Consider the following 19,145-nt stretch of genomic DNA (forward strand, 5'->3'; position numbering starts at 1 on the left):
AAAAAGTTTTAATGGTAACACAGTAGCTTCCATGGATGGAATGCCGCCCGCGTCGGGCGCCGAAAGCTTGACCGAGGCCTGAGCTTCCCTCGGTGACCCCCAGCAGGCCAGCCAGCTACGCTGGCCCTGCACGCGCGCTGCAGCTCAGTGCTGCCGCTGCCGGGGTATAAGGTGCCATAATCCATTCGGCTCCAATTAATTTAATTAATCTACAGGCTACAGATCTAAACATTAGTGCTATAAACTTAGACAAATAAACTTCTGAAAACTTAAAATGTTTTTAAACCATTGTTTTTCAGTTACAGCAATACAAAATAAATATCTTGAGGATTAATACAAAACAGAAAGTGAATATCTTTTTTGTTTATTGACTTCTTTCTTCTCCCTAATAGTATGTTAAATTGAAAAAAACCTTTTTAAAAAATGAACTTCACATCATGGAAAAAATATTAAGCATCACTGAATTTGTACAAGTGTCTCTGAACAATAAACTAAATGTATGTATTTTATTTATTCCTCCTACCCATCACCAAATAAGAGAAGATTATATACCCTACTGTTTCTAAACATATACATGTAAAAATAGTAATTTCTGTTTTCTCATTTATAGTAGCATGGCTGTAACATTTCATTATAATGTTTCCTGGGCTCAGTGCAGAAAGAAGACGACAAAATTCCCTGGTCTGTTATGCAGGGGATCAAGGTAAATTACCTTTCGTTGATCCCGACTGCCTTTACAATTTGTTTCGGTTGGAACTTTGGTATAAATAGATCTTTCTTTGCTTTTATTACACGTACAGTCTTCACCAGCCTGACCACCGTGGGGTATCTCGGGTGCCAGCCCACAGCGTGGTTTCCGATCCCTTCACAACTTTCCCTGTGGAGCGGGTACAACGCGAGCAGCTTGCGCAAGCTCCCACTGGCCTCGCTGGTAAGTCCCCGTCGCCTCACCTGGACGGTTTTGGGTTCTAAACACTGATTTTATGAGTACTTTGAAATGTTACTTTTTAAATGGGGGAGATACTGAGACTTAAGGCAAAAAAACTGGAAAACTTAAAGTCTATAGCTATTACTACACTTAAAACTTGTAGTTGCACAAATGAACTGCAGTAACTATTGGGCGATGAATAAACCTGCTAAAATAAGGGTAAATGTACGCGTGAACTTACACATTCCCGGGCTGCTCAGTGTGTCCACCTTAACTGTTTTGGGGCCCATGTTTGCATTCCTCTTTCCCAGCGCTAGGCGCGGAGCAGGGATGGGTGATGGGCCGCGGGCCACCCCTCCGGCCGCTCCCGGGCTCTGCTGCGGCCGAGGGAGGGCTCGGGGGCTCCGCGCGGCAGAGCTGGCTGGCTGCGGGCTGGGAGGGCTGCGGCAGGGCTCGTCAGTACAGGCTGCTTATTCTCTCAGATTTTTTTTTCCCCTCAAGCTAATTTCTTGGATTTTCTGAATCTAGAGGAGATGCTTGGTGTTTTGACAGTTCTTGTTTTGCTTTGGTGGCTTATGAAAAATCAAACAGGATGAAGTCAGGAAATAAACTGCTTGGAAATAAGCGTTCATTGCAACACCTGGTGACTGAGAATAGATCCTGGATTAGAAGTCTGAATGCACTACAACCTTAAAGGTGTTTTTCTAATGATAGTTTAGAAAATGGACCATTACCGGAGGGGCAACAGGGTTGTTGGGAGAGTGAAACCAGTAAATAGCTGGTGTCCTGCACACTGGGGTCTTTCGCTAGCTTACCAGTATTGGGATACTTCCCCCCCCCCCGGCAAAGCCCCAGGTTCTTGGAATCGTGGTCACGTTGGGAAAAAAAAAAAAAAAAAATCCCCTTGATGTCCATGTAAAAAGAGGAGCCCTTGTGGCTGTAGGAAAAAACTCTTGAGGATGACTGTCACAGGCTCAGTGACTGGAAGACGAATCGAAATCACAGCCAGGCAGGGTCTCTCCCATGGTACTGAGCTCCCCTGGCACTCCTCGTCTTTGTGGGTGTCGGGAGCTGCCCGTGCCCCAGTCCAGCCCGCCAAGCCGCCAGCCTGGCCATCCCCTGCTGTGGGCAATGCAGTTTCTGGTGGCACCCGACCAGCCGCGGTCCTAAATGCTTTGCGTGACCGCGGCATCCTCTCGTACGGCTCGTGTCCTGCGCCCAAGGGATCATTAGATCCTCTTTATCACAGAGCAGGGGCTGAGCCTGGGGGACTTGCTATGGACCCCAGCCTGGCTACGGTTCTCAGGCTCCTAGGAGAGCGGTCTGCCAGCGATGCAGCAGCCAGAGTCCATCTGAAACAGCCTTGCAGAATTCCCTCCCGAGACCGAACATCGTGACTCCGACCTTCCTCGTGGCAAGCGGTGGGAGAGTCCGCTGCGGGCCCAGCGCTCCAGCTCCCGGCTGGGCTGGGCTGGGAGGCTCCTCTGCACCCCCCCGTGTCTGAGACGAGTCGCCTCTGGCTGGGGCAGGGAGGCATCCTCCGCATGAAGGATGTGGAGAGAATTAGTTAATGATATGTTTTCTTACCTCTGTTGCCTCCGCTCGTAATTTATCAGGAAACATGACTGCAGCTCAAACTCAGGGGGTAGGTTACTTACTGAAGCGCTCCAAGGCTTCTGCCAGGCTGGGCAGGCAATTAAAGCTGGGCTGATGAATGATCTGATTTGGGCTCCCATTCATTAACTAATCATAAGAAACGAGCAGGTAGAAAATAAGCTAAATTCAAGAACTTGCAGGAGGTACGTTAACGGTCCCTCCGTCCCCGGGTGCTGCTTCATGCACTTCTCCAGAGCTCCCTTCCTGCGCTCTGCTGACAAACGCAACGCTCCGGGCGGTCAGAGCCCGGATCAGCCTGCCTGTGCCTGCAGCCGGGTCGGCAGAGAACAATATGTTTTCATTACAGAACTACATTACGCTGCAGTACACCTGCAGTTGTGTTTTGCTTTTCCTAATGTTGTTTTCTCTGCACTCTGTGCTTCACGTGATGGTTTGTGGTAAAACAGAGGGCTGCAGACGTGGTGGTTCAGCAGGGCCAGGGCTCGGAGCAGCCTCTCGTAGCATCGAGAGTGCTGCGGAGGGGAGCCATGCCTGGGGGCAAAGGGGTGGCCTTCCCCCGTGGGCCCTCCTGGCCAACTCGGGAATGACAAAACAGGGTCCCAGTGCTGATGTCTAACCTCTCTTCACTGGGGAGATGGGCTGAAGAGAGTCTGGAGGGTGGGAAGACAGGAGGGATGTTAAATATATATATATATAGATATATATAAAGAACAGAAACCCTTGAAGAGCTCGCCCACCTCCATGTAAAGCTACCACCCTCCTGCCAACATGTGATGCCTCCCTTTTCATTCCTACCCAATTAAAAAAAATAAAAATTGGATGACAGCAGCCCGAGAGGGACAGGGCTGTGGAGCAGATCCTCATTGAAGATGCAGCGTGCTTCAGCTCAGCAGCCCAAAGCTGAAACAAAAGATGCGAAGTTTGCTCATGCTCCAAGAACCCACTGTGGTGATTCTGCTTGCAGAGTAAAGGTGCTTGCAGTAACTGTTCCAGAACAGATGGTTTGAGTCCGGTGCACTTAGAGAATTGCTCCCCGACAGACCAGTCGATATCTTCCCCAGCATGAGCAGCTTCTCTGTGTCGACAAGGGCCGCTTGTTGGGCGCTGCCTCGCTCAGGGCTCGTGACAAAGCTCCCGGTTAGCCCCAGGTTAGCTCCCAGTTAGCTCCCGGTTAGCTCCTGGTTAGCTCCAGGAGGTTCTGCTTTAGCATGGCTCTTGGAAGAAAAAGGTCCGAGTTCTAGTCCCTCTTCCTTGGGGCGTCCCTTGGTGAAATAACGCAGTCCAGATGCTTCCTCCTGCGTGTCGCCGGGGGAGCAGCGGGGAAGGTGAGGAGGACTTAGCGATTTTGCTCCGTGGGCTGCAGTATGAAACCCGTGGGCAGGTATGTCTATGGGAACAAGATGCTTATTAGAGCTGTTGCTTTAAAATATGTCTTGTTTTGAGTTCTCTCTCCCTACATATTTTGAATATATTTAGGGCACTTATCACCATAGCATCAAAGCACTGAAATATCCTGTGCAAGAAACTGAGATCTGTCCCAAAATAGCTGCCTGCTCTTTTACCAAAGCACCAATTTCGCCGTCGGTGCTTCCTTTCCCTGCCCTGGCCCGTGACTGCGCGTGTGTGCGCGAGTGTCAGAGCCTTCTCTGTCCATCAGCCCGACGCTGTCACTTGTTGTCATAACGCGGTGGGTTAAGGGCCAAGTCTGGGAGAGATTTGTGGTGCTTTTCGGTCTATTTGGCTTAAGACTTCAGTATCGTTTAATGGGCCGAACGGTTTTGCAGGCTTCCCTGTGCGCATGGGTGCTGTGAGACCTTATTGCTGTTTGTCTTGATATGAGAGGATACGAGGGTGGTTTTGTTCCACGAAAGGCAATATTCTGAACTGATAATGTGAGCGGTACCCAGCAGCTGTGAGCCCAGATGTGCGGAAAGACTTTATGGCTTGTTTAGTCTTAAGGCATGCTGAGCACCTTTGGCTTTTCCTGGTGCTCTCGGTGTTCCCCGAAGCTTAGCGCATGTGACAAGTCGGGCCAAAGGAGGTGCTGTCTTTCCTCGTACCTGGGCTTCGGTGGCAGGACCGAGGGGTGAGAAACGGAGCTGCAGTCACTGCTGTCTGCTGCTCTCTGAGCTTTTCATTTTGCAGCCCCAAACTGAACTTCAAATTCTTCCTTGCTGCCTGGCCTTGCACGCCGCCTCTCGTGGGAAAACCTGCCCCACTCGTGGGTTAAATTTACAAGGTGACTTACTTCAACGTACGTCTGCCTGAAGCCCCCGGTGAGTGATGGTTCGTTGTTTTCTTTTTGCCCCTCATCTTCAAATGCCTCTCTGCATGCAGACGGCACTGAGCTCCCTCCTGCGGGTCAGCAGTTATTGGTGTGCTCCCTGCTCTCGAGGAACGCTCCTTCTGGGCACTGATGAAACAGGCACCGGGGTCTTGCAGGGCAGGGTTAAACCCCGATAACAAGGGAAGATCTTTGGGGCCGCCGCAGAGTCCCTGGCTCATCGTCTCCTTCCCAGCTCTCTGGGGACACCGAGCTCTGCTGGAGCCGGGGCGCTCGCGGCTGCCTCTCGCTGTAGAGCGTAAAAGCTCGGGATCGGCATCAGCTGCGGTGCGTGCGCAGGGATCGATCGGCCTGTCCCCCTCCCCAGGGCACAGCCCAGTCCGCTCCCAGCCGCGTCACCCTGCTCAGCAAACAGGACGACCACGGCAGTCCCGTTAGACCTTGGCTCTGATATCCGGGCATGAGATGAGGACGCTGGTTTTTAGTAAAACGCGCAGGTTCCCCTTCCTTCCCTACACACGCCGTCCCTGCCAAGTGTTCAACTGGGCTTCACGTTTCCTACTGCTCCTTCTTTGCCAGCATTTCCATCTGCATAATTAATTCTCGTGTAGCTCCAACTGCCCATGCCACCGTCTTCCGTGAGTCTCACGGGAGGTCGGCTGTTGAAATGCATTCGATGCTTTGTCAGCGGGTTTCAGATCCGGTCATACCAAGCCGCCTGTCCTCTCGTTAGCATGCAGTAAGTGATCACATCTGGAGCCAGGCGTGAGCAGGCAGCCCCTGCTTCCCCTCCAAACCAACACTATAAATTACTACCTGAGCTGGTCCTGGACATACCTAATGCAATTCTATTTATTTCTGAATGTGCTTGGAAGAAGTGGAGGTGTTCTTGGTTATAGAGCCAGCTTATGAGGTTTCCTGGTTGAGTTTTAAAGGGATGAGAGGAGTCTTCAGCAAAGAACCAGCATGTCTTCTCTGAGATGTTCAACGGCCTTTGAGGTGGCATTGCTGAGAGTCATCTTCTCCCTCTTATTTGCAGCTTGCACCACCTTTTATACCTGGGCAAACTGCGCATTTTCGGTTTGTCAGATTTTTCTGCGGGAGCTTAAATAGTGACAGAGAGCACGAGGTGAAGAACTTCTCTGTGCCATTGGTGGCTTTGGCGCTACTGAAAATCCCTGCAGGCAGACGCCAGCTTCCAGCTCCACAAACAGAAAAAGTCTGAAAGAGTAAAAGAACAGGGGCTGTAGACAAGTAAATGATTTTATCCATTCCCTTTTCTTAGTTCCAGAAGAAAATGTCCTTCTCTGAGGCTGTGCCAGTGCCTCGGAGAGTTTCCATTGACCAGTGGAGTTAATTTCATGGGTTTTGTATGCACTTAACCAAGGATGTGATTTTACAGCAGTTTTGGACGAAGCACAGCTACTGCTGTTAGGAGATCTAGCGGTTGGTGGTTGTGGCTAGGATGGGAATTGCTGGTCTACAAACCAGCAATAAAAACAAAGTATGAAAAACAGAAGCTGTTGCGCACGGGTTTGCTGGAGAGCGGTCCCAGCTGGCGAGCGGGCAGAGCTCTCTGCCTGCCTGCGCTCCGAGGATTCGCAGGAGGATGCTTGAAAGGGGGTCAGCTGAAAACTGGCGCGGGCGCTGCTGTGGCGGAGGGGTGGTCAGTGGCACAGTGAACGCTGAATTCTGCTCGCTGTTACGTAGACAATGTTTCATGCACCTCAATGTAGACTTAAACCCATGAATTCCACTTAGGATATTTACAAAAGCAACACCTGAATGGGTGGGCGGTGGGAAGGAGTTGGAGTGAGCTCATGGACTGCTAGGAGGTAGCTGACAGGTAATTAGAGGAAACCAAGCAGTGAGGAGAAGCAAGATTCAGTACCCCCTCTGCAGAGTCTAAGTGACTGCAGTAACGGCACGTCCCTTTCCATTGTCTCTTTCCTCTCCAAATCACCTTTTAAACTGTATTCTGTGTTAAAACTCCTGGACTAAAACCAAACAGAAAAGCAAGCAAGCAAGCAACCAACCTAACAAAAAATCTGAGTGAACCCCCCTCAAAAGGCAACACGAACAGTCAGCTAGGAACTGACTGATTTTGATTTATGGTTTCTTTGTCCTGCAGAAGCAGGAACGTAGTGAACCGCTGTTTTGATCTCTGTGGGCTTTCCTGCAGCAGTGAGGAGATCAAAACAAGCTTAACTATTTCTGATACCTGCATGCTTTCTTCCCCCTCCCGCTCCTTCTCCGGTACCTTGCAGGCAGCCTTACACGACACCAAAGAGCATCAGTTTTGTGGATGCCACAAACACCGTTCACGTCTCTCGCAGCAGCCCCGGGGCTGCGGGGCTCCTCCAGCCGCGCTCAGCGCAGCAGGGGCCGGGACAGGACTCTCCCGTGCAGGGATGGATGCTGTCCCGTCCCCTCCCGGTCCCTTGGGATCTCCCCCAGTTCTCTGCGAGCCTCAGACTTGCAGATCCCAAGGGTGCTGGAGCCGTGGGGACATGGGGAATACCTGTCCCTCGCCACGGGAGGGGGAGCGGTAGAGGCGACAGGCTGGTGCGGGGTCCGGGGTGCTCGCCCCTCGCAGGAGGGAGGAGAGGAGCAGGCGCGCGAAGGAAAGCAAGCGGAGGAGTTACCCTGTCAGTTTGCAGAAATGCTGCTGTAGTTCTTCTTGACAGGGAAGGTCAGCTGCCCGGAGAGGTCCAGCGACAGCGCCTTCGGGTGCAGCGCCCGTCGCTGGTGCAGGGGGCTGGAGCTGGCCCTGGGCGAGTAGAGCACCGCCAGCTCGGGGCCCGGCAGGCTGGCTTCTGGCAGGAGAGCCTCCGCCGCGGCCGCTGGCTCCGTCCTGCCGCGCGGCAGGCTCGGGGAGGGCTGCAGGCTGTGCCGCTTGGGCGGCGGGGGGCTGTGGTTCTGGAACCTCACCGTCTTCACTTGCTGCAACGAGAAGGGGACCAGAGTCACGGTGGGAAAAGCAGCCACCCGCCCTCCTTGCTGGGGTCCGCCCTGGATCCCAGGGCGGCTGGCTCCTTCCCGGGGGCAGAGGGTGCCTGTGGAGAAGCCCAGTGTGATGTGCAGCTCCTAGCAGGTGGAGGAGGGCACCGGGGAGCGGCACCGCGTGTGCAGCAGTGCCACCGGCTATCAGAGACCTGGGAGTGTCGGTCCAGAGAGCCATCGCCCGAGTTAGCGGGAGAGAGTGGAGGGGAAGAGCAGGCGGCAGCAGGACACGAGGAGGGGAGGGTGGCCTGTCCTGCCGTGCCCCCCACGGAGAGCCTGCGGCTTCTCTCCAGCTGACGATGTTCCTCCTGGGAGCTCCAAGGTCCGTTGGGCTTTCAGGGACTCGTGGAGCGAATTACGCTTTGGGTGCCACGGGAGGGGAAAGTCATCGCTAGGCCAATTTGCAGAATGATTTTATCTTTATGAAGTTTCCCTTTGGCTGCCAGAGGGGAAAGAAATTTCCTTTCCAAATGGCTCGGCCAAAGCAACGCGGGGGAGATGGGGGCAGCTCTGTAGAGACCAGCCTGACATACAGCCTAACACCCAGCTCTGTGGCGTTTGCCCATTTACTCCCAAACTCTCAGGGACCTCGGTGGGATTCTTGCCTGATTCAAGACTTCAGAAACCTCTCAAGATTTGATCATGACTGAACATTGGTTTACACGGAAAGGGTCCCTGCAGCATCTTGCCTTTCTAAAGGGCTTAATCTGAACAGCAGGGTCAGCAACACAAATATCTGATTTCTTCATGCAGGTACCAATCCCAGTGATTTCTACCAGAAGAAAACCTGGCGGGAATGGAGTGAAGCCCTCGAGGGATTTGCCCCGGTCAGTACTGGGCTGACACTGAATGCCGGTCCCACGAGGACCGGGGGACGCTCTGCAGCAGCCGGTACCCGCTGGCCGTACCTTTTCGGCGCTGTTGCGGGAGGTGTCTGGTTTCACCAGGATGGACGGCGGGGCTGACGCGGGTGGCTTTGGAGCTGCCTCGCTCTTTGCTGGAGGGTCTTTGGCATCCAGGATCACCGAGCTGCACACGGAGGGAGTTCTGCTTTCCCCTCCTCTGACCACAAGCGCCGGGGAAGCATCGTGGGAGAAGTTCGGCCTCGTTCCTGCCTCGGCCGTGCCAGCTCCCGGAGGGATGCTGTGCGGCTGGGGGCTGACGTGCTGATAAAGCTGAAACTGCTGAGGTCGCACCGTGGCCGTGGGAGGACGCCTGAGGGAGCCGGCAACCGGCACGGGGGTCCCTGCCTGCCCCGGCCTCTGCAGGGATCCATCTGGGGAGCAAGAACCGTTGGAGGGAGGTAAGTCAGCAGGAATCCACAGTGGTACAGACAAAGCAAGAGAGTCAGAAGTGAGCAGTGGCGACAGCCCTGCACTAACAGCCCCGTTCACCGGGGAGCTCTGGGGTCGTAGCTCCCAGGGATCGCCACGCGCCTGCCCTGATGCACCGGGACTGGTGTGCGGTAACGCTGCGTGCCTCCGTAGCCTCGCCTCAGCAGGCAGCCGCTCTGCTGGACGCCGGTGGGGCCAACAAACCAGAACCCTCAACCCCCCTGTATTTGCACAACTCATGCCACAGAAATTCTTCTGTCTCGGATAGGACCGGTCTGGTTTCTGAGAGCTTGCCCTGCCTTCTCCCGGCCTGCAGATACTCTTGGTGCAAACGCTTGGCGCGTTAACCCCGAACACCAGGTTGCGCAGCCTCCGCACGACGCGGCTGGATTCTCCTGCCCGGCTCCCGGGGCGTGCGGTCGCGGCAGCGCTGCTCCCTGGGCTGCCCGGGCGAAGCGCTGCCGTGGGCTGCTCGGACCAGGCGCAGCCCCGCCGGGAAGGGGCGAGGGGGGTGACCTCGTTAGGTGACACAGGACATCTGTTGCCAGCACCCCCCTGAGCAGAGACCTCCGGGGAGCCCCCGGGGAACGCCTCCCGGGACGGGGTCCCCGCGGGGCCCCGGGCCGCTCCCCGCGCCCTCCCCAGGGTTCCTTTGCCGAAGGTACGAAGGGCCAGCAGAGCCCTGCTCCTGCCCTCCTGTGCTCTTTGCTGTTCCTCCTTGGCTGCTCCATCCCACGGCTGCTTTCCCGTCTGCGGCACGGGAAGTCGCACGCTTTATTTCTTCTGCAGTTTCTTGCTGTTCGCAAGATTGATTTTTTTTTTTTTTTTTTTTCCCCCACAAAGCCACCACAGGGGAATGAGTCCTTTACATAAAACAACCCTTAAATCCAATTTTGAGTCTAAAACCACGGACAATGGCCTTTGCAAACAGGCCTCCCCCCTGCCCGGGCACGGCCTGTCTCCAGCAGCAGCTCTGCCTGCAAGCATGGCAGAACACGCCGCGTAGTTGCCCAAATACACTTGGAAATGTACTCCAGAGCAGCGTGTATGGGCTGAAGATACACCTTGCCAGCCTCGTTGGAAAGAATATAACCAACGGAGCTCTGCATCAGCCTTCGCGAAGAGTTCTGTGCTGAGTCAAAAACCCTAAAATTACCAAGATAACCACAGCTGGGGAAAGCCAGTGGTGTGGGACGCCGGGTGCTCTGCCAGCCCCGCGGGAGGTGTTGGGGCCGGCTCCCTCTCCCTGCCCTCCGTCCGTGGGAGGGTGCTTCCCACAGCCCCGGGCACGTGCAAGTGAGAAGCACGTACGGGATCTTTGTGGAGGAGGAGAAGAAAAACAGAGCTGATATACGGCGGTTTTTTCCCTCTAGCTCCCTGCTACATCAAGGCTTTTGACTTCACAGTCTCACTGGGTAACTCCTGCTGCTTTCTTTTTTTTTGTGAAGTATCCTTTCTCACCTTCAGGCTATTCATGATTTTATGCATCTCGGATATTTCCAAGCTGAAATTTTTTTCTCCTGAAATAGAAGTTATTCTATTCTCTTGATCCTCCTCCTGCATACTTTTCCTGAGTTTACTATATTCTTTTTGAGTTACCAAAATACGTGAAGTGTTCGGGATATGAGTTCGCCAGAAGTCCCCCAATGGCACAGCTGAGTTTTACTCTCTTGTTCTGAGTTCCTTTCTTAATAATTCCTAATAATACTCTAAATTAACCTTTTTTTAAACCGCTTCTGAGCGTGCAGTTGGAGCTCTCACAGCCATCTGTGACAATTCCAAAGCCTCTCTCCAGAGTGACAAAAGCTAATTTAGGGCCCAAGGCTGTGTGTGCATAATTAGGGATTATTTCTCCCCGTATCTGTGTATTGATGTTTCAGCTACTGTTTTAGTGCCCTGTTGCTGGGTGTTGTGGATTTCAAAGGCTGGATTTGCTGATTTACGCTTTCCAAGGTCGCTGCAGAAGTCCCTTTTAGAGACTGATAGTATTGTCTTGGCACAGTTCACAGTTACCTTGCTGGAGTTGGTATTTCATTTTCTTTGTTTGCCACATAAGGGTACTTTTCCGTCTAATGGCCTCCCTTACTCTATTATTTAAACGGTTTTGGTTAACCAGTGCATTTTGAGCCACATTCCCGTGCCTGCTGAGGACCCGGTCACCAGCTGCGGCGCCGGCCGGTTCGGGTGAGCCAGCCGGCATCGCCCCAGCCCTGCGTTCCGCCTTTGCAGGGGATTAACCCCCCTGGGCGCTTCACCCCCCTCCCCTGCCAGCCTGGAGGGTTGATCCACAGAGGCAGGGGCAGGCTTTGCTACGCTCACCCTGGTAAATCGCGTTTTCCTCTGCGTGCAGCCCCTTGCCCAGCGGCAGGGTAACGCTGCCTGTCCTCGGCACTGCAGCCCGGCTGTAACGGGACCCCTTGCAAAGACCCTTCTCGAGAGCCGGTTTCACAGGGGGGATGCAGCTGGGCGACAGCGCGGTCACTCCACGTCTGCAAACCCGGCGTGTCAGCCGGGGACGCCTGGCCCCCCGCAGCTCGCCCGTGGGTGAGCGGAGATGGGGGCACGGCTGCGCTCTGCTCGCGCCGTGCTCAGCCTGACGCGGGAGCCCAGCCCTGGCGAGGACCACTCGGGAGAGCTGCCGTGCTGGCAACGTGCGTGTCTTTTTTTCATGGCTCCGGTGCTAATTGCAGGCAGCCAGTATGGTCCGGGGGGGACGCGTCTGGCTTCTCCCTCCCAGGCCCTCCCCTAAGCTCTTACTCTTTCGCGTGCTGCCGCGTCCGCGCCGCAGCGACGCCTGTCCCGAGGCCGCCGCGGCCGCGCTCCTCCCGGGCGAAGTGACGGGCACGGGCAGCAGCGCCGGCTTCAAAGGTCTGCTTTGTCTTGGGCCGTTTTCTGAGATGCTCCCTTGAGAGGAGAGCGAGGAGGTTGATAGCGTCCACGAGGCGTACAGGGAAGGCATCTTCGAGTCGGAGAGATTAGATTTCCTGTTTGAAAAAGAAAAGAAAATAAGCTCAGAGTAGACTTGGGGTTTTGTAAGGAAAGCAGGAGTTTGCCCGATGGGAACTCAATGGTTTTAATGCGCCTCACTGCTCCCAAGTCAGGGCTTTGGTGGGAAACACTGTGGACGATACAGTTAGTTCAGGTTTCTGATCCCATTACAATGAAGGCTTTCATCTTTCTGCACCTGATTTATAAGAAATTATTCCCGAATAGGGTTAGGATTCGTTACAGTAACCCCATGGCATTTCACCAGGGACCTCCAGACACCAGCCCTCCCTCCATCGTTTCCCCAAACCCGCTCCCTCCCACCCCTGCCCTACCCTTTCCCCGCGCGGGAGCGTGCGGGGTGGCACCTTCGGCGGGAGGCACCTCTGGGGGCGGGCAGGTCCCTAGGGACGGGGCAGAGGCCGTGGCTGTGCTCCTGTCCGCGGCTCTAGCTGCCCCTCCGCCGGCCGGGCAGCTCTCCGGTGCGCGGCAGCTTCTCGGGGTTCTCCTCCTCCCCTGCCTTCCCTGGAGAGGTCAACTTCGTGCTTCCACCTGACGCCACTAAATTGCCAAAACCCTGCCAACCTTCCCCAGCAGCGCACTGGCCAAATATCGCTCCAAATTCCCCGAGAGAGTGGGCCACGATGAAGTCCTCTTGCTAACTCCTTAAAGGCAGGAAAAGCCATTCCTCTGATTCTTCTTTACCTTTTTGGGGGGAGCGGAGGAATGATTTATGGTTTAATAACTGAGCAGTGATTCATCAAATAACTCAGGCATCAATTTATTATGAAGAAATTTCCTAAGGAGGATAGAATAGCAGCTCCAAAACCAGTGCTTATGGTTGAAGCGCTTTATGAGGCTATTTAGGGTGACTGGGCTGTGCTCTCGGTTATTTGTTTGCTCTGTTTATTGGTGAGGTGGGGCCGCGGTGTTATCGGCGGCTATGTGGTGAAGAAATGAGCTGGAGAGATGAAGACTAATCACCAGCGCTCTTGACTGCGGGGAGGGTGCAGGGGGGCAATGCTGGCGTTAAAGCAGCACTGGGACCTGCGGTCTGAACCGAGCGATTTGGCAGAATAAAGTATAAGCAGGGAAAGAGAAGCGAGGCGGGGGAGAAACCAGATGGTGGCGGGAGTATCTGGGAGCGTAAGGTGAATTTCTGATGTGTCGCTAGAAGGCTTTCAGGCAGGCGGAGGCTGCGATGCCCCTGATCTCCCCTCGGTGCCGTCCTCTAACCCCGCGCGGAGGCACGGGCAGGGCCGTGCGTGGAGGCGATCGCCTGCAGAGCTCCCTGCACCCGTCCGTCCCCGTCCCCCTCCCGCAGACGGGGCTGGACCATCGCAGCGAGTTTCCAGCCATGGAAACCCTGCTCCAAATAACGAAATCACGGTCCTGGGAGAGGTGTCCTGACTTATCCCCACTTTCTATTTGCAGAAGCAGAGCGCTACATTTTGAAGCCGGTTGTCGTTTCCCTGCCTAACCTGAGCGTATCTCAGGGGAACTAAGGGCACAGGCAATTTTTTTTTTCTCTTCTCCCCTGAATTGTATATTTTAATAATTGCTCTTTCTAATGCATGTTTGTTTAGTTAGATCAATGGCATCCACTGCTTAAATGCCTGCTCTAAAGACAGTATTCTGACTCTAAAAGAGCCTTCAGCTTGTGGTTTCCCTTCTGGCAGAAAAAAAAAAAAAAAAAGACCGGAGTCATCCAAAAGGAATAAGGTGAGTCCGAGCGCAGGCACGCTGCCGATCGTCCTGGCTCCCAGGCTAGCTCATCAAAATGTGCCGGTTGTGTCACCTACAGGTCTCTGCCAGAGCTCCTGGACTGAATTAAACAGTCGCGGGAGAAGCTGCTGATGTCTCTGTGGACATCCCAGGTTTAAAACAAGTGGACGAAGGCTGATGTTGCGCTGTTCGCTCATCTGGACCGCGTGTCCCCTCCGAGGGGAAGGCTGCCGGCCCCCTCCGCTCCCTGACTTCTCCCTGCCACAGCACTCGGCGGTCGGAGGGAGATGCGGTTCCCACGCGGTGCGTGCAGCCGGGTTGGTATGCAGAGAAGTAAAAGGAGTGAGAGCTGCCAGGTGTCGTCCTGCCCAGGCGAGGAACCCCTGGCCCGTGTTAGTACCGCAGGAGTCCCTCCCTCGCAGCGATTTCTCTGCGGGAACGAGAAGACCCCAGATCCTACGTGCTACCCGTTCCCCTCTCCGCATGTTTTTGTTTCACGTAAGAAAAAACAGACCTGAAGAGGGGAGCGACGTAGTTGCTGGGGAAGATCCCCACTCTCCCCGTGACGAGGGACATGCCCCGCAGCCAGCCGTCGTGGTCCTTCCCAAAGACGCGGACCCCTTCTCCCTTCTGCAGCTCCAGCTCGTCCGGTCCATGAGCCACGTAGGAATGCAGGGCCACGCACCTGGGGAGAAAGGGGGGTGACGGGGAGGGAAGGCAGCCCGCGGAGCGGCGGCGGCCCCCGTGCGGGACAGCTGGCGTGCATCCCGAAGCTCCTGGGTTTAACTGTGCTGAAGAACTGATGCTGCTGGCTTTGGGCGAGCGGTGGCTGTTTACCTGAAGCCTCTTCAACCAGCTCACATCAGATATTTGGGTGCTGTCGTTATTGCGGAAAGAACTCGCAGGGAAGAAACTGCTCATAACTTCAGGCCAAAGGGGATATGAATAAAAGAAGAGCCAACAGGAATGGAGAACAAAGCAGATCCCGTCAACGGCTTCTGTCCCAGAAGCGCCAGCCAAGCCAGCCAAGGGCGACGAGCGGGCAGGGAGGAGAAAGCTGCACGCAGCGAGTGCTCCGTTGAAATAACTGATTGAGGGCTCGCGCGTACCTGTCCTGAGGCAAAGCAGCATGAAAGAGCGCAGGTACGATGCTCCGTCCGAGCGATAGCATCGAGAATGCATTCTGCCTTTGAAGTGCGTGGTGAGCTGGAGGCCTTGCATCTGCTTGCCTTGAGCATCATCGGGGGTGCGGGGAGGGGTGCGGGGAGGAGCGCTGCTCGTGCAGCGAGGTGCGTGTTAACCCCCCCTTCCTCCCTTCCCTCATCCTCCTGCGACCGTCCCCTGCAGAGACTAAACTGGGGCTTCAGTTGCTGCCACTGGGGGCCTTTGAGAATGAAGTGGACAAAGGAGGAGGCATATGGCTCTGCCCTGGGCTAGTGAGGAAACCGGACTAGAAATTAATTGGAGATGCCCCCTAGACCCCTCTGTTGTGATTCTGGGACTACGGCTAGGTGGTGAAGCTTTGTTCTCCACAGTGAGCCACGTGTCACCACACAGCAGAACAGGAGCAAAAGAAAATGGCGTATTTTTCAAAACTTTTCCCTATTTGTTCTTTAAAGAACTTTAATTTGTCTCCATTGTAACACAATTTAATTGCATTGTTGTTGGTTTTTTCAAGGGGAACGTGATCTGCTCCCAAATATTAATGTTACAGACCGATACAGCAATTATCAGATATTATTTAAAAAATAGCAACAACAGACTAGTTGTCTCGGCAGTCAAGGACTATCCCATAACTTTAAAAAATGTTTCTCTCTCCTTATACAGGATTCATCTTGAAGGGCAGGACATGGAGACACTGGTTCGATACTGTAGGGTTGAAAAAGGAGCTGTGCAAAGTAGCCAGCTGATTGAACGCTTTCGTACAGTCCTCATTCTGCAAATTATTCTAAGGTCTTAGGAGTTTTCTTGTGCTTAGGATTAAGCGTGTGCAGTACTCTTGGATGACCTATGCTAATGCGTGACAGTAGCAAACGTCATGAGCGTAGCACAGGTTTATAGAAATTGCCCCTGTGTGCTCGTGTTTCCACAGGCCTGGCTGGGAACCGTGGAGGTGCGAATTGCCACGCAGACAGCCTGTTGCTGTTTGTTGTTATTGGGGAGCTTACTACAGTGCCAGGCTGGTGACTCCCATCGAGAGGAAAACAAATCATCACAGTATATTATCCGCAAATTTTAACTCTGGGAAAGTTTTCAAAGCTTGGATCACTCAAAACACCAGTGACTGTCACTGTCTTACTTAAAATAAATAACTACAGGCACTTAAGGAGTAATTAGTTTCTTTCTATTTGAAAATTTAAAATGTGCTGTTGACAAATGGGCAGAACTATAGCTTATCTATAAATAGTTAAGTGAGGTGATAAGGTGCAAGGGTGGTTCACCTACTGGGAACATAATTAGAAAAGATGAGCACAATAATTTGGACGAGGGAGCGATCAGAATCTATCTCAAATGTTTCCAGTAGTGTACCCACATTCTTCTGTATCCTGATTTTCCTAAATTTAATCTTTGAGTTCAACTGTGGTAAGTCTCTGTGACCCCCTGCTGAGACCAGCCAAGTACACTCCTACGTGGATCTGCATTTGGATGCGAACACGGGAGCTGCGCTCTGGTCTGCCTTGACCTCCCGGCTCGCAAGAACCGTTGGCTGGAGAAGCCTCAGGTGAAGTTTCAGAAATGACACAACCCCCCCAGCGTATTTCAGTTTCCTTACGTACATATAAGCTGAAACGTGGTGCTGCAGATGGGGAAGAGTGACAATGGCTGCCGAGTGCCCCAGTGATCCTGGCGCGGGATAGTAAGATGCACTGACCTACAGGGAGAAAGAAAACAATAAATTAATCTGAATGTGGACTTATTTTAGCCACTGGAAGAGCAGCTAAAAACATTTGACAGGCTTCACCCACCCTTCAAAAAAACCCTAAAGACGTTTCAGGAGAAAGAAGAGTTTGGAGTGTTTGACAAAAAAATAAGACCAGGCATTAGGAGGAAGACTCATGGTCCTTCTGCTTCAACACCGAGACGCTCGCCAGGGTACGGCTTGGTTGGACCCATGGTGCCTATCCTGTCCTGTACACAAGGAACTTGTTGGGACGGGTAAGCTGGCGTGCGAGGAGGCTGTCAGAACAATGATGAAACGGGATAAACATAAACTAACAGCCACGACGTCAAAGTGTTAAGTTTGAGCCCTCAACCTGTAATTGTTGCTAATCTCCTATATACGAGATCCACTCGAGTGGGGAAATGCTCCTGTGCCTCTCTCCTTGCGCTCAGTGTTTTCTCCCCCTTTTCGCTTGGCTCTGGACAAGGCGAGTACCTTTGATTCGCTCACTGTCTCTGGTGCCTGCTTCAGGAAGGAAAGAGTTTGGGAAAGCAGCATTTCAAGCCCAGACTTTGCTAACCAGGAGGAGACCATCACGCCTGCCAGGTGAGGACTGGTGTAATCATTGCTGTTTCACTTGCTATTTATTTAGCTCCAGCTGGGAGTATTGGCATTGTCTAAACACTAAATAATACAGTCCTTGCCCCAGTGATCTTTTAATAACTGTTATTAAAGCTATTTACCACGTCCGTGGTGTCCCGAGGAGCTCCACAGACCCGTGTGTACGCCCAGTGCAGACCGTGCCGCATAAGGGGAGCAGCCGCACCGGGGCGGCGCGAGAGCACGGGCAGAGGTGCCGCGCTCAGGTTTGCATTTGGTTTGGGGTGGCCCTTTCCCCACCGTCATTTTGCATCTACAGAGAAGTACCAGCCACCAAAATGCCCCCTCTGTCCCCTTGTAGGGGTCTTTCGTGTTCCAGGGAGGAACCTCAGCCCCGTTTCTGCTGTCAGGGTAATCGCGTCCCTTGATGACGCCGTGCCAGAGCTGCTGCTGCAGTGGGCGAGCGCCCGTCCCTGCTGCCACCCGCCAAAGGCGAGAAGATGACTCCTTGGACCTCCCTGTCGTCCCGCTGAGGACACGGGCAGCGTACTGGGCTGTTCCCCTTCCCCTGTCCCTCCACGTCTCGCAGGTTGAGTGACGTCCACCCGCTTAGGGGGTTCCAGGGGCGAGCGTCCTCTGCCCAGTGTCCCGCTGAGGGTCTGGCCGTTACCCCCGACCCCAGAACCTGCCTGCGGGGTGTTTCTGTTCTTGTTCTGAGCTTGGTTTCGGTTACTTGTCCTTTGTGCCTGCTGGGCTCCAGCGTGGTGCCACCACGGGCAGCTGTCCCCCCTCGCTCGCACGGCACTGATCTCTGCAGGGGCTTCACCTCCGCGAGGGGACTGCGAGGAGACGGGGCTTTTGTTCCAAGGGTGAAGGCCATCCAGTAGAAAGAATAGAGGAAATTTCTACAAATGCCAGCTTCTCGAGCAAGAGCAGTCCTGCTCGTGTGCCCTGCAGATGGAGGAGTAAATAGGATGTCCTCTCTGAGGCTGATAAACTCTGCACCTCCATCTCCAGCGTACTCTGCAGGCTGGAGGGAGCTTCCAGTGCCAAGAACAAGACGTGGAGATGTTTCACTTGGTTGCTGGTGCAAAGTGGATTAGTGTTTCATAGCTGGCTGATTGAATGAGTGGTAAAAAATCGGTACTAGAGCTATTGGATATGGGAAACATTAATCCTCTTCCAAAACCATCTGAAGAACATGCAGATGAAACCCCCTAAAGTATATTGGCCAACTATACAAAGTACTTCCACTAAGAAATGCTACCAAAGTGCTTGGCGGAGGCGTAGGTCTAAGTGCCTCCTCCGCTCTTTCCCCCTCTGCTGGGACCACATCCCCTGGACCATATTGGCATCTTCCCCCCTGGCCAGGAGACCCACAGTGCGGGAGCGTTACCTGATCCGGGAATTCCTGCCATTCCAGAAGAGGAAGGCACGGGGCTAGATCCTGCTGGGAGCTGCATGACAGCATGCTTTCAAAGGAAATATTTTCCCTGCTGGTTGCAAACTTATGCAGCAACCAGGGTGCAAGGTCTTTCAATGAAAACTGAGAATTTTCTAGGGAAGGTAGACCCTTCCCTTTCACGTGAAAGCTCACCTATCTTTCAAATGGCAAAGCCACAACAATTTAAGCTGAGCTTTTTTGACCGGTCCGGGCTGTCCGCCTTGTTTACATGCCAGCAGCGAGGCAGAGGATTAGCTGGAACAAGGACAACAACTTCTCTCTCCTCCAGAGGTGGTCCCTCGTGGCGGGGGCCCGGAGCCATGGCAATAATACCCTGTGCTTCT

At 53.7% G+C, this 19,145-nt stretch overlaps 1 protein-coding gene across 3 annotated transcripts in view; it reads right to left on the bottom strand.

The window, feature by feature from the left end:
- The window catches only part of SH3RF2 (SH3 domain containing ring finger 2), a 48,916-nt gene continuing 29,771 nt past the window's right edge, over positions 1-19,145 (bottom strand). Inside the window, exons 4-9 of one of the 3 annotated variants that reach the window (XM_072872243.1) lie at positions 16,654-16,748; positions 14,391-14,561; positions 11,924-12,150; positions 8,741-9,108; positions 7,475-7,772; positions 1-3,932 (exon numbers count right to left, since the gene is read on the bottom strand). In XM_072872243.1, coding sequence (XP_072728344.1) covers positions 7,479-7,772; positions 8,741-9,108; positions 11,924-12,150; positions 14,391-14,561; positions 16,654-16,748 — 1,155 coding nt within the window. In that variant the 3' untranslated portion in view covers positions 1-3,932; positions 7,475-7,478. Of the gene's footprint in view, positions 7,773-8,740; positions 9,109-11,923; positions 12,151-14,390; positions 14,562-16,653; positions 16,749-19,145 lie in introns of all 3 variants that reach the window. The other 2 variants (XM_072872241.1, XM_072872240.1) reach the window with 2 other exon arrangements.

The sequence above is a fragment of the Ciconia boyciana genome, chromosome 9, assembly GCF_034638445.1.
Source record: "Ciconia boyciana chromosome 9, ASM3463844v1, whole genome shotgun sequence".
NCBI lineage: Eukaryota > Metazoa > Chordata > Aves > Ciconiiformes > Ciconiidae > Ciconia > Ciconia boyciana.